The 13,293-nt window shown below is 42.5% G+C and overlaps 1 protein-coding gene across 1 annotated transcript in view; it reads left to right on the forward strand.

Moving 5' to 3' along the window:
• The first annotated feature begins 525 nt into the window (after nucleotides 1–525).
• Nucleotides 526–13,293, forward strand: part of kcnq1.1 (potassium voltage-gated channel, KQT-like subfamily, member 1.1) — a 54,437-nt gene continuing 41,669 nt past the window's right edge. Inside the window, exons 1-2 of the mRNA XM_085460185.1 lie at nucleotides 526–1,122; nucleotides 8,199–8,289. Coding sequence (XP_085316311.1) covers nucleotides 761–1,122; nucleotides 8,199–8,289 — 453 coding nt within the window. The 5' untranslated portion in view covers nucleotides 526–760. The remainder of the gene's footprint in view (nucleotides 1,123–8,198; nucleotides 8,290–13,293) is intronic.

The raw sequence follows: 13,293 nt of genomic DNA on the forward strand, positions 1-13,293 counted from the left end.
TGAACGAAATATAAACAACAACTTTAGTTGCTGTCTAATAATTTAATATCGATATGAAAAGACCTTTGAATGAAACGGGTTCCTTCTAATTTATATCGTGTGGTCACCCTTTTGTTTACACATTTGTTCAGTCTCTGCTACTTAAAGTGATTTATTATGCAGAAGTGAAACTCCATTAACATGTAAACTTAAGGTGCGAGGTGTCCTGATGTGCTTTGTTAAGAAGTTCTGGCCCAGCTGGACACGCGCGCATAAATGAACAGTGGCAGTTTCATTAACGTCGTTATAAAGCCAACTCTACTTTTAATAGAAATGCGTGTCACTGTTTTGCAGAGATGGTTTAATCCAAAGCTCGTCGCGCGACTGTGATGGAGTTCGCCAGGTTCAGATTGTTTTAAGCAGTTCGCATTACAGTAAATAGTCTGAACAGCTGGCGGCTCGCAGCGCACCGCCTGGCGACAGCTCTCCAAGCTGATAAGTGCCCTGAAAGTAGCAAGGGAGGGGTTCCATTGAAGGCTGGGACTCGCCATATCCTCGACAACCCGGAGAGCTGTAAAGTTAAATTAAAGAAACCCCGCTGGTGATCTGGAGCATTAATAACTTAGTTTATGTTACAGTTTTATGTGCCTTGGTGCGATCGGGCGCGCAACAGAAGGTGAGCGCACATGGGCGAACATTTGTCCGTTTGAGTCAGTGACCGAAAAAAATAACTGTGAAAAAAAAAGTTAAGCCAGCGACAGAAGACTAACGGGAGGCTATAATGTCTAATTCTTCCGACCCTCGTCAGGAGAACACACGGAGGGGTTCTGGTTTGGCACGTGGAAAAAGACCACCGGATCTGGAGCTGTCAGAAATTACTTTTAGTGAGCCCGAAACAGGGACACCTGTGGGCAACAACACGTTTTGTGAAAGGGACAAAATGCCAGAGGACGGGTGTACCCCCAACGATATACCTCCCGTTCACCTCCACCCTTATTTTTCTCATCCCCGGATGTCTGTGCGGATGTCGGTGTACAGCACCGGGGTTCGTCCAGTCCTCACCCGAACCTACATCCAAGGGCGCGTGTATAATTTTCTGGAAAGGCCGTCTGGCTGGAAATGCTTCGTGTATCACTTCACAGTGTGAGTGTTTTTATTTTCCTAATCACCCAGATCCACTGGGTATTCAAGGGCATAATTGCAACTCTAAGATCCTAATTAAACAGGGAGTTAATTGCTCATGTAGAGCCTTGGAAGTCCTCACTACAAAGAACTGTTAATCCTATGAATTTTATAAAGATGCTACACAGATATCGCAGCACAACCGGAGGTCCCTTTAGGAACATTATATGGATATTTTAGTCTTACCGTGGCAGATTTTTAAAAAATGCATGTAATTCATCACAGACAAGAGAGTCTTGGACAAAACAAGCCTTCACAGGAGGAGTATAGGAATATTATACAGATCTTTCATTTGGGAGACTATTTTCCTCAGCACCAGTGGGCATTTAATTTTGCAGAACAGTTTATGTGCAGCAAAGAGGTGTTTTGTATTCAGCAAGCCTCTGACAAGAGAACTTTAAAAACCAATTCAGCCCAGCAGGAAATGTTTCAGTGTTTTCCCTTCCTGACAGCATGATCGGTATGAAGGACTACCTTTTATAAAAACATAAAAGTGGGGTTTATCAAGTGTGGCTCAGGTTATATGGGATAAAGTACCACTGTCATGAAAATTAGAAAACTGATACTTTGTCTTTCTTGGCAAATGAAATGTTGTTACTGAGGATAAATACTGTACACCACTGATATCATGCTATCTTTGTGTTTCTTTCGTTATTTTTCTAAGTGTAACCCATGTCCAGTAAACTCACAGTCTGATATATCCAAGATGGAGAGTTCAGGCCCAGGTTTAGGAATGTGGATCTCCGAGCACAACCCCACCGTGTGCTGTCTGTCCCCACTTGCTGGCACTGATAGCAGGCAGCTAAACTTGGCAGCATGTGTGCTTTAGAGGAGGTAGTGGCCCTGTCTGGCAGTGCCACCCGGTGACCCTGTGGTGTCGGAGGTGATGCAGGGGAACTCGGCCTGTCAGAGCGGCTTACTCTCAGTGGCTCAAAGGGAGCAAAGGCAAACACAGTGCAACTCAAACATGTTAAAACATTACTGAGAATGAGTTGACACTGTAAAGTTAGTACTGTACAATTATAGGAAAATCTTGCAATGGTGTCTCAAGAAGGCAAAATCACAGGGGTTTGATGAGATTAGGTTACATGTGCAGGTGATCATTTTGGAAAACTGGGTTACGAGGTTTCCGCTCTCCTGACATTTTTTTTTCAAATTGAGAAATTCTTATTTGTTGGGTTTTTTTGTTGTTGTTGTCTGGGTTTTCTTTTTGCATGTAAAAGAAAAGATGTAAAAGTAAATGCAGGGCATCATAATACTCTGGGGATCACTGCGAGAGTCACACTGTACTTTGTATTCTGAAATTTGTACTAAATATAGTGATGTGCAAGCAGAATAATCACTTTCACCTTTCTAACTGTGTCCCTGTTAGCAGTGTACATGGTCAAAGGTAAACAAAGGAGAAACTGCCACGATTGGGAGATGGAGGGAGTCTTTTTTTCAGGACATAAAGGCAATTCGATGGCACCCTTTAATGGCAAAAATATTCTTAGTGCCGCACATACAGATTCAGCTTTTTGAAAAATGGAGTACATTTGAAGATATTCAAAACGATTAGATTAGATTAGATTAGATCATTAGGTTTAATATGGTGGCGTATTGTTGTGCATTTAAGACAGAGCTTTATTGCTACTATGAGAGCAGCAGGTGCTTGCTGTAAGTATAGTGTGTAACCATGCAGCAGGTTTTTAGTGTCAGCTTAGTACCTTGTTTTGCAAATGTTTGAGTGGGAGAAAGGCAGTTAGGAACAAGTACCGCCTTATCACTGACCCAGAACTCAAACACCAGAGTGACCCAAAGCCTTATCAGAAGCGCGTGTGTGTGTGTGCGCGTGCGCGCAGGTGAATGCATATGTAAGTCAGTTTAGTGATATAGCATGCTTTAAGGGTCTGAGGAATGTTTCATTATGTTTAAAAAGAAAGGGCCCATGCATTTCCTTTGAAATGATCATAAAATATACTTAGCTATTGGAAAGAAAGCCTCGCTCCACATATTGCTTTTCTTGTAGCACCACATTTAAAACGAGTCTTGAGTGCCACAGTAAACTCAGCATTGTGTTATGAAGCCATTCCACATGCTGGTGATGGATCAATCAACTGGGAAATGAAGAGAAAAATCAAATGAAAAGTGTTTGTTTTTTCAGACTAACTAGCAGAGGATGTTCAGTCAAAGACAACTTTAATAAGAAGATTTAATAAGAAGAGACATCAAGTTATTCTTTTCAATTAAGCAACTTTTTTTCCCTCCAGTTTAGATGGAGCTAAGATCTAAGTTACCCAGTGAAGCACATACACAAGACTACTCATCATCTAGGAGCTGGTATCTCTGAACTATTAACCCTAACCCGATATCGGCCAAAGTTTTGGCTGAGTTTTCTTTATAGTTTTCTTTTTCTTTTGATTGATTTATCTCTGTTTTATTGCGGGGGGTTTCATGGTACGTGACAGCTGAATGAAAGAGCTAGTTATATGGTCAGCAGCATTGCTACTCTTATCCTTTCCCCCACTTTGTCTCTACACTCGCTGCACAACAGACTGCAAGTGAATGTGTCCATCAATAATAGATAGGAGCAAAGCTTTGAGCTTTTGTTTAGAGTTCAGTGGTGCCTATGTAGCTTAGCCGATGTATTATTTTGTCCGTTGCTACACCAAGCCCACGGGTGCCAGACAGCAACACAGAGCCTGTATTATCTATAGGCCTGGAGGTCAAGGAAGTGAAATATGATGGTGCAGTTATAGTGGAGAGGGACTGACAAGTTAGATAGTCTCCGATGAATATAAAGAAAGCAGAAGTGTATGCTCAGCATACCGAGTGTGTATGTTTACAGGGATTTCAAATGCTCTGAAATAATTTAAGCGGCGCTTCACTGACAAATTACAACCATTAGCATAACAGAGTGTATGGTTTGGAAAGTTTGATGTTCAGCTGTGTTTCTTTTGATCTTCTCTTTAACTGCCTCTGTCACAGATTAGCATAAAGTCTGACAAATTACACTATGTTCTTACCGGTGAACATTTTGACCTTTTTTGTGTAATGTGGCTCGCTCTTCCTCGATGTATTTACTTCCATTTTTACAGGCAGCAGTCTGAAGATGTCGTTTTGAAGAGTCAGCTTACTGTGCTGCATTATCTACTTGTTCGGTCCTTTCAGACAAGACAAGCTGCTTTAGCTGTGTTATGCACCAGCCCTGAGCAGGTTTCTCCTCAGTCTTTTATCTGTGTTGATGTGTGGCGTGCACATTCATGCCTGTGTGTGCGTGTGTGTCTGTGTCTGTGTTTAAGCTAAACACAGACACACACAGGGGGTTATTTCGATTCCTGGCCAGTCTTCAATGAACTGAAGCTGTAGCGTGTGGCGATAAGGGTTTTCGTGGTGCAAACACTGACTGGAAACTGTAACTCTCCACATGTAAAGTTTCCATACAGGAGTGTTTTCACATTGGAACAAGACAATGAATATTTAGGGCTGTGGTGGCTTTGGAGGTGATGGGGTGAGTTCATGTAGCTTCAGGTTTCACTCGCCACTAAAGCTGCAGTGTCCCTGATATGAGTCTGGATTGTACTTAGTGCCAACTTTGGCACCTAAAGTAGATTAGACTAATAAAATTGGGGTTTTTTTCTTTTCCTTTTCTTTCTTTTTTTGTTGGTCGTTTTATTTTACATTTTTCAATCATCTAAGCATTTTACAGCTCCAGCTGTCACCATATTTGTGTACAGTTAAATTAGTTACAGCTGTCATTCTTATATAGCCGGGAGTATAGAAACAACTGAGGTGTTGTTTTTCTCGCACATACGTACACACACATACACAGTGTCTATGTGTGCACTGCAGTGATACAACAGATGGACTCTCTGCAGTAAATGTAGTTAGCATTGTAATTTCCAAACTCTACAGCATTATAGCTGCTGAAGGTTCTCTATGTCGAAGAGCAGCAACTCATTTAGAAGAAGACTCACTTATTCACAGATGTTGTCACCGAGGTCAGCGTTGGTAACATTATACAGTGATATTTCCTTAGTAAACAAGAGAAATTTCAGTGGGGTCCTGCAATTAATCCTGGAACTTGGAGCTATGTGAAGGTTAATCAGCTGAAAGTAACGTCATCCAAATAACCTGATAATGTTATCTCTCTAAATGTCACAGGACTAGCTGCATGTTTGCAGGTTGTCTCGGTTTTGGTTTAATTTGTAGATTAGGTAGCTCATATGTCACTTTCATCCAAGTGGTAACTTCAAACAGCATTACTCTTAGCCCTCCTCCGAAAGAAAGAAACACTTACTACATTTGCAGTTTGCCTTAAATAAATAATTAAATTAAACTTTTTCTTTTTATCTTTGAAAGATTTTTATTTCACCTGTTTAGTTATATAAAAAGTAAATTTTTTAAGTGATGTTGTTTGTATTCATGTTGCTTTCCGTGTGAAAAACGGGTAATTATTCACTATAATTCTGTAGCTGTTTGGTTAAGTAACATACACATATCCACTTGTAAATCTGCTTTTCCCAAAAGAAACAAAAATCACACATAATCTGGTGTTCTTTAACATGTGTACAATGTAGATATGTTAAAGATATGTGCAAAGCTTTTTTGTTTTATTGGGGTTTTTTGATCAGTGAGCCACTTAACACTGACCTATGATTCATTCAGGTATAACCTAACTCACTGGATCAAGCAGTTTTGAGTTTACACACACGTTAGCAGACAGCCCATTTTAAAATGTATCTTTAGGCACTCTCTTACTTGCAGCCTGTCACAAAAGCACAGATAATTCTTTCCTTGAATCTAAAATAAATAAATAAATAAATAAAATGCCAAGAACAGCACAGTTTGACAGGCATAAAATAGCATTTTTGTACCAACAGGGTGATTCCCAAAGAGCTATTGGCCAAAATCTTGGCACATCTCAGCATTGTGTACAGAGTGTCCTTCAAAAAATCAAAGGAAACTGGACAAGTGGAGGACAAAAGAAGAGGCAGCCCTCAAAGAAACCATCTGCAACAGATGAACATTATAAGAAAGTCGTGTACTTGGAAAAATTGAGAAAAAAAAAATCTAGCAATGACCTGACACAAGACCTGAGAGATGTATCTGGCCCTTCATTTGATCCATTTGAAGCCTCATCAGAAATAGTCTCATTGGAAAAGCAGCTGTCAAGAAGCTATTCTTAAAGAAAGAAAACAGGGAGAAAAGGCTGAGGTACACGAAAACTGGACTGAAAATCAGTGGCAATAGGGCTTAAGGAGGGATGAACACTATCAGTCATGGATAGGCTTCCTCAGAGCCCAGAGCTAAACAATACTTGAAGCAGTGTTGGGTTGTCTTGAGAGAGAATGGAACAAAAGGCACCCAACGTCCAAAGAATAGCTTTGAATGTCCTTCAAGAAGCCTGGAGAGGTATTCCTGAACACTAAGAAATTGCAAAAAAAAACTTGCTTAAGAGAGTTCAGGCTGTGTTTAAGATTAAAGGTAATCATAACTCTGTTGACTTCCAGGCTTGTTAGAATTGTACAAACTCTGTTTTTCCCATGTATGTTTGCAGAGACACAGCAATACATTTGTGTCTGAGTTAGTCGTCAAAGTTTTCTTCTGTCTGACGGCAGGCAAAAACACTGACATTGAAACAAGAATCCATTCAGAAGTTTTGCCCTTTATCAGCAACATTCCATTCCCAAGGTAACGGAAATGAAAAGCCAATCATTTTAACCTTGGCCCTCCTGGCAACTTTTCGGCGAAGTATCGCATGACAGTTCTGTTAAGCTGCCAAAGTGCGAGTACACTGCTCGGTAACACGGCCGTGGCATCACTGGTGACATCATAATGAAGTGAAAGAGGACAGTAAAATACTATCTTAACTGTGGTGTCATATGGGATCAGAGATATGACTAGAAACTGTGTTTAACTCTGGTTCTCAGCAATGCACCCTGTGATTTAAAAGTAGATCATATGTGATGAGCAGCTGTTGAATTATTGGCTAAAGAATTGCAATGCTTAACACTAGCATTACTTGAGCTCTGTAAGCTGAGGTTACTGCAGTACTGCAATGATAAAAATTTAAAACACGAACGTCTGTCTTGTTGGACTGAAGCACATGTGAGAAGGTTATGGGTTTGAAAATGGTTTATCACTTATATTACAGTTAGTCCTGCTTTTCCACCTTCCTTTAATGTCGTCAAATTAAACAAAACCTTTCCCTTTGACTTTTATGAACAGCAGAGGGAAAAAATCAATAAAATTGATGTTATGTTACAAGGTACTGTGTAGACTTTTTAAATAAAGTCTGCTCTTTTCTTTCAAATAACAAAAACATTGTTAGAATTTAATCTCAAGGTCACATGGGTAGTAGGTTTTTGGTTTAGTGTCACAGCAGTTTAAAGCTTTATATCAACAATATATATTACTCAAGTAGTATGAGGAGTTTCAGACATCTCATTGTTTCTGCATTTGAAATGCTTGTGACCTTGAGAGGGATAAGGAGAATGTTAAAGAGCAATTTCATGTTTGTTGATACTGCTTGTGGGTTGTGTGCAAACCAGTGTTCCTATTATTTGACAAGTTTATCATGTGCTTTGCATTCATATGGTTGAGTTCAAAAGGTTCCTACTATTTCCTCCAGAGGGCTGTCCTTGAATGTTTTCTCAGATTCAATCAAATACTTTTCATGGTAAAAATACAACATAATGCCATGCTGTCTGGAACCTTCTTTTTTTTTGTAAGGTTGTTCAGAAGCTTAAACCCAAAGCAGACACCAAAGCTGACTGAATTTTTGCAGCTTAAATCAAAGTGTGAACTGCTGACATAAATATGAGGTGAGGTATTGAAAAATGGAGTGAGGATTTTGCAGTTACATGTCTTGACTGACAATTTATGCAAACTTTTGACTTAGGGAAAATAAAACTGATTGATAGTGAATATCCATTTGGCTAGTAGTATGCAATTGGATGTTATAAAAAATTATGGTGCTATGTATGAACTGTATTGTAAAACTTCATAAAACCTTTTAATCAAGATTAATGTATGTTCTCTTTCATTCTCTGCAGATTTCTGATAGTTTTGGCCTGTTTGATCCTCAGTGTTCTCTCTACCATTCAGCAGTACCAGGCCCTGGCGCATACAACACTCTTCTGGGTGGTGAGTGTTCAATTTTAAAATTAAGAAAAGGAACAACTGAGATTTTCTTAAAGAACATTGGTTTGTGCCTGGTTTGTTGTTATTTGGGTTTTTTCTTGTGTATAGAGCTTTACATAGCGTGGACAACAAATTTTACAATAGCTTTAATATTTCATCCAGAAGGTACCCCTGTCCGATGCTGGAACCGCCTCAACTGTTTAGACAAACAGTGGCTTTACTCTGAGCTCCTCCAAAATGACCAAGCGTCTCACCCTATCTCCAAGCAATGGTCAAGACATCCGATTCTTGTATCTCAGATATTATTTTTTTGGTCATAGCTCACAGCTTATGCCCATAGGCAAGGATAGGAATGTTACCAAGTAGATGAGTTAAAGTATCTCTGTGTAGACTGTGTAGACATTAACATCTTTAAATATACCTTGTCATTATATAAAATTTTAGTGATACTGACAAGAAATTTTCATAATTACGTGACATTTTTTTATATTGTGTCTGTTTATGTAAAAGCAAAAAAGGTCCTTTAGTAGCCATTGTGATTATGACAATAGAGACAGACTGAGTCAGATACTGTATTCTGCAGGTGATTAGTTGTTTGCTGTTCTTTTCCCTTTTATCAGTTAATGTTTATTTCATCTAACCATGGCCATTCCATGACCTTAGCTTAGAGTGAGGCCTATAAATAATGCAGCATTCTCATGCTGTAATCTCCTCTGAAGTGCTGAAGGCTCAGTTACCACCTTTTAATACATAATCAAACCAACCAGGACACAGTGACTGAAGATACCACGGGGGAAGAAAGAATTAATACTATGGATTCCAAAAAAAGATCTGTTTGCACATAATCATAAAGAAGGTGTTTGCTAGATGCTCAGTGACCCAGCGAGTACTAGAGGGACTACTCTCTCTAGAGGTACCAAAGTTTATGACATAAAAACAATCTGATTTTGTTCCTGATGGTCTGCTGTAAGCTTCAAGTAGGCATACAAGGAATAAAAAAGGAGTCACTGTGGAACAGGAGGTCCTGCTACCGTACCTCATGTTGTGCTATAATAACCACACACATCCACAGGTACAGTCACGGCCACAATTCACATTTCATTTGACAACAGAAATGAGTCATTGGGCTCATAAGCAGGGGGCTACGAAACAGGTTTGCAATTATTTTATGAATATATTGTTTGCTGTATTGAATTCACTGACAGTTTCCAAGGTCCTCGTGTCAAATCTGCTGTGCCGTATGACCAGACAAACTACCAAATACACGTCACAACAACACTTTCAAGCAATTACTGACAGTATCGGGATCTTCATGCTTGATGGTTGCAGTGATCCACGAAAGGTAGCAATGTGCGAGTACAAGATAAGGAAAAGAAGACAGTTCTAAAAAAATGTATGGATATATTTTTTAAGGTTGTAGACTTACTTGTTAGGCTGTAAAGATATGCAGGGTGCGTTTGCCAAGAAATGCTGAATCTAAACTGGTTTTGTGTATTTTTAATTATCCTGATCAGCAGTCTGTGACCCACTTGTTTCTGAAAGACGGAAGAAGTGTGACCGAGGTTTAAAAGAATACAAATCAAAAGCAAGATTCACCTCTTTTTCTCACAGCCTGTCCTCCCTTTTGAGTCTCCTCATCCGATCTTTTATATGACTTCTATCATCTGCTCGGCACCTTTGTTTTGTCTCTTTGTGTTGGCCTACGTAACACAAACAAGCCCAATTGGGATGCAGAAGGCTTCTGTTCTTTGCTAAACAGCTGTCTTTAAATCAGTTTTTAAAAATGATGATGGTGCAATTAACAGTAAATGGTAAATGGCCTGTATTTATATAGCGCTTTACTAGTCCCTAAGGACCCCAAAGCGCTTTACATATCCAGTCATCCACCCATTCACGCACACATTCACACACTGGTGATGGCAAGCTACATTGTAGCCACAGCCACCCTGGGGCGCACTGACAGAGGCGAGGCTGCTGGACACTGGCGCCACCGGGCCCTCTGACCACCACCAGTAGGGAACGGGTGAGGTGTCTTGCCCAAGGACACAACGACCGAGACTGTCCAAGCCGGGGCTCGAACCGGCAACCTTCCGATTACAAGGCGAACTCCCAACTCTTGAGCCACGATCACCCTCAGTGACCGAGTTACGATGTATATTTTGATTTTGTCTGTGCGATGTGATACGTGGATAAAGCACTGTCTAAATGTCAAGCTTGATGCTTGCGGCTAAACTAACGGTTCGTTCTGTTTCTCACCCACTCCACGCACCAATTGATTCAGGTGCAGAGCAGAATTTCATTGATGAGTCCCTCGCTCAAGAATTAAAACTAAACACTAAACCACTGCCACACTCACTCCAAGTTACCGCCCTCAGTGGGCAGCGTCTCCCGGATATCACCCGTATTACTGAGCCAATATCATTAACCCTCTCTGGTAATCATTCTGAGATGTTGCAGTTATTTGTGTTTAAGGCTAGTCACCACTAGTCTTAGGGTTCCCCTGGTTATGCCAACACAACCCAGTCCTGGATTGGAGGAAGTAAAGCATTCTAGGGTGGGGAGAGGAATGTCATATGTCTTGTCTAAAAGCCGCAACTCCACCCGCGAACCCTCAGAGTAACCCCCCACCATCAGAGTCACCCGATCTCTCATCTGTGCCCTCAGTCTATCACGATCTTAAGCAGGTTTTTTGTAAAGATAGAGCACGTTCTCATTCCCCTCACCGGCCGTACGACTGCGGAATTGATCTTCTCCCAGACGCCCCATTTCCTACCAGCCGATTATACAGTCTTTCACAGCCTGAACGGAACAGCATGGAAAAGTACATTAACGAGTCGCTCGCCGCAGGTCTGATTCGCCCGTCATCATCCCCTGTTGCGGCGGGGTTCTTTTTTGTTGCTAAGAAGGACAAGAGCTTACGGCTGTGCATAGATTATCGAGGCCTCAACAATATCACCACCAAAAACAAATACCCAATACCACTACTGATATCACCCTATGAACTGCTCCAAGGGGCCACAGTTTTTACAAAGCTGGATCTGCGTAACGCGTACCATCTGGTTAGGATACAAGAGGGGGATGAATGGAAGACGGCTTTTAACACATACTTGGGCCATTTTGAGTACCTCGTTATGCCGTTTGGTCTAACCAATGCCCCAGCTGTGTTCCAGGCTTTTGTCAATGACGTGCTCCGAAACGTCCTTAACCACTTTGTGTTCATCTAACTTGACGACATTCTCATCTTTTCACGCTCCGTCTCTGAACATGAACGTCCGGCTGGTTTTGCAACGTCTTCTCAAGAACTGTCTCTTCATGAAAGGTGAGAAGTGTGAATTTCATGTGACCACCGTTTCATTCCTGGGCTACATCATTGAACAGGGTAATCTCAGGCCCGACCCAGCTAAGGTCCAAGCTGTCAATAATTGGCCCGTCCCGACAAACCGCAAGCAAATCCAAAGTTTCCTGGGTTTTGCTCATTTCTACAGACGATTCATCCGTGACTACAGTAAGCTTGCTCTCCCACTAACTCGTCTCACATCTCCCAAGGTTCCCTTCTGCTGGAAGGAGTCAGCACAAAGGGATTTCAGCCTCCTGAAGGCTCGTTTCTCCTCCACACCCATCCTGGTTCAACCTGACCTCGGCCTGCAGTTTGTCGTGGAGGTGGATGCCTCGGACACAGGGGTGGGGGCCATTCTATCCCAGCAACAGAAGGGTAAGCTCCATCCCTGTGCCTTCTACTCTCGCCGTCTCTCATCTACTGAACAAAATTATGACGTTGGGGACAGGGAACTGTTAGCCATTAAGCTCGCTCTAGAGGAATGGCGTCCCTGGCTGGAGGGTGCTGCCCAGCCGTTTGTAGTTTGGACAGACCATAAAAATTTGGAATATATCCGTTCAGCGAAGCGGCTTAATGCCCACCAGGCTAGGTGGGCCCTGTTTTTCACAAGATTTCAGTTTACTATAACCTACAGGCCAGGTTCCCGCAACACCAAACCCGACGCTCTCTCTCGTCAATTCACTGCCTCTGAGGAGACTGCTCGAGACTCTCCCATCATTCCCCCCTCGTGTGTCATTGGGGCCCTGACGTAGGAGGTTAGGAGGTTGAACCAGCCATTAGGGGGGCCCAACGAACAGAACCAGACCCAGGAACTGGTCCTCCTGGACTACTCTTTGTGCCCTTCAAGAAGCCTGGAGAGGTGTTAATCAGTCAACCTCTGGTCTCCTTCAGCCCCTGCCTACGCCAAGCCGCCCCTGGTCCCACATCGCTGTCGATTTCATCACGGGATTGCCACCTTCGTCAGGTAACTCTGTCATTCTATCATTGATCGTTTTTCTAAAGCAGCTCACTTTGTTGCCCTTCCCAAGCTTCCCACGGCCCTGGAAACCGCCCAGCTCCTGATGAACCACGTCTTCCGTCTCCATGGAATTCCGGTGGATATAATCTCAGACAACGGTCCGCAATTCACGTCTCGTGTGTGGAAGGAGTTCTGTTCCTCCCTGGGAGCTCAGGTCAGTCTTTCCTCTGGCTTTCACCCGCAGACTAAGGGTCAAACAGAGCGAGCCAATCAGGAGCTTGAGGCGGCCCTCCGATGCGTGGCCTCCACCCATCAGACCACCTGGAGCAAGCAGCTCCTTTGGATTGAGTACTCCCACAATAGCCTCACCTCCTCGGCCACCAGAGTGTCCCCTTTTGAGGCGTCTCTGGGTTTCCACCACCTCTGTTTGCCGCTGTAGAGGGTGAGCATTTCGTACCTTCTGTCCAGCAGCACATCCAAAGGTGTTGGCGCGCTTGGAGGACCACACGGGCTGCCCTTCTCCGCACAGCTGAGCAGAACAAGTGCCTGGCGGACCGCCATGGGACCCCGGCACCAGTTTATGCACCCAGACAAAAGGTTTGGCTGTCGACCAGATTCATTCCGCTTAGAGCTGAGTCTAAGAAACTGTCTCCTATCTTTATTGGTCCCTTTGTGATTGACTCTCTGGTGAACCCGGTGTCGGTCCATCTTA

This window comes from Copadichromis virginalis, linkage group LG1, assembly GCF_057382275.1.
Source record: "Copadichromis virginalis isolate Kocher_CV1m ecotype Utaka linkage group LG1, C_Virginalis_male_GT1.1, whole genome shotgun sequence".
Classification (NCBI taxonomy): Eukaryota; Metazoa; Chordata; class Actinopteri; order Cichliformes; family Cichlidae; genus Copadichromis; species Copadichromis virginalis.